Source organism: Sphaeroforma arctica (genome assembly GCF_001186125.1).
Source record: "Sphaeroforma arctica JP610 unplaced genomic scaffold supercont1.10192, whole genome shotgun sequence".
Classification (NCBI taxonomy): Eukaryota; class Ichthyosporea; order Ichthyophonida; genus Sphaeroforma; species Sphaeroforma arctica.
In genome coordinates this window covers 1-974 of record NW_014030366.1, presented here as the reverse complement: position 1 = coordinate 974, position 974 = coordinate 1, and the positions used below count along the sequence as shown (strand labels likewise).

Here is a 974-nt window from a genome sequence, read left to right as displayed (position 1 = left end):
AAAAAATCTGCGACTATATATAAATATGATATCTGAATATACACATATATATATATATATCTGAATACATGCATAGGTGTGTGTATATCTGGTCATGCATATAAGTGTGTGTCATTTCCCTGAATCTCTGGATGAATGCATAATGGCTGGTATAAACGTATACGAGATATCTACACACACGTGCGTCCTATGTCTTCCAACTGGCACTAGTCATGTACCGCTTAACGCTACCGCTGAGTTGGTGTCCTCTAAGGGTGTGGTCCCTATTTCAGCACAAAAGAAGAAACCTCGTAGGTCTAAGCTTCCAGTGGTTACCATAGCAACTCATGTCGTTACAGAGTAGGAATTATAGGTACAAATCACCTTTAAATAGAAGTAGACTAGTCTATTTATAGGCACACACTACCTACAAATAGAAGTAGACTAGTCTATTTATAGGTACACAGCACCTACAAATAGAAGTAGACTATGTATTTATAGGTACATACCACCTATAAATAGAGTATGAGTATTTACCTACCGCTTTTCTACCCAACATGAGCCGGGCGGTTGGACTGTAGTCTTCTATCAGCCACCTTAGCAACGGCCCTAGCAACGAGCTATCAGTTTCGTTCCTCACTACGGATTGCAAACTCCGCGACAGCTCCCGCATCTGGGCGAATTGTATTGGTTCAATTCGAATTAAATTAAAAGAATTAGGAACGAATTGGTTCAATTTGAAGTAAATCGGGTTCATTTGGATCGAATTGGTTTAATTTGGATCATACTGGGTCAGTGTGGATCACATTCGGTTCGAGTGCATCCAACTGCATCCCATTGCAACATTTTGCATTGAAAAAGAATATGAAACACTTTACATAGAAGTCCGTCCTTTCACAAGGCCTGTTTATAAAATTGCACGTTTATAGTTATATAGGCAATCGAATTGTGGCGCAATGTCATCCACAATCCAACACAGACAAACACACACACAC

At 39.5% G+C, this 974-nt stretch overlaps 1 protein-coding gene across 1 annotated transcript; it reads right to left on the bottom strand.

Annotated features, from left to right (window-relative positions):
- Positions 1–187: 187 nt before the first annotated feature.
- SARC_17261 (hypothetical protein) lies at positions 188–652 on the bottom strand (the record flags this gene model as incomplete). The annotated part of the gene is made up of 2 exons (XM_014288646.1): positions 188–263; positions 489–652. The coding sequence occupies 2 exons, from the start codon at positions 650–652 to the stop codon at positions 188–190; spliced, it is 240 nt and encodes a 79-aa protein (XP_014144121.1).
- Between the last annotated feature and the right edge of the window lie 322 nt (positions 653–974).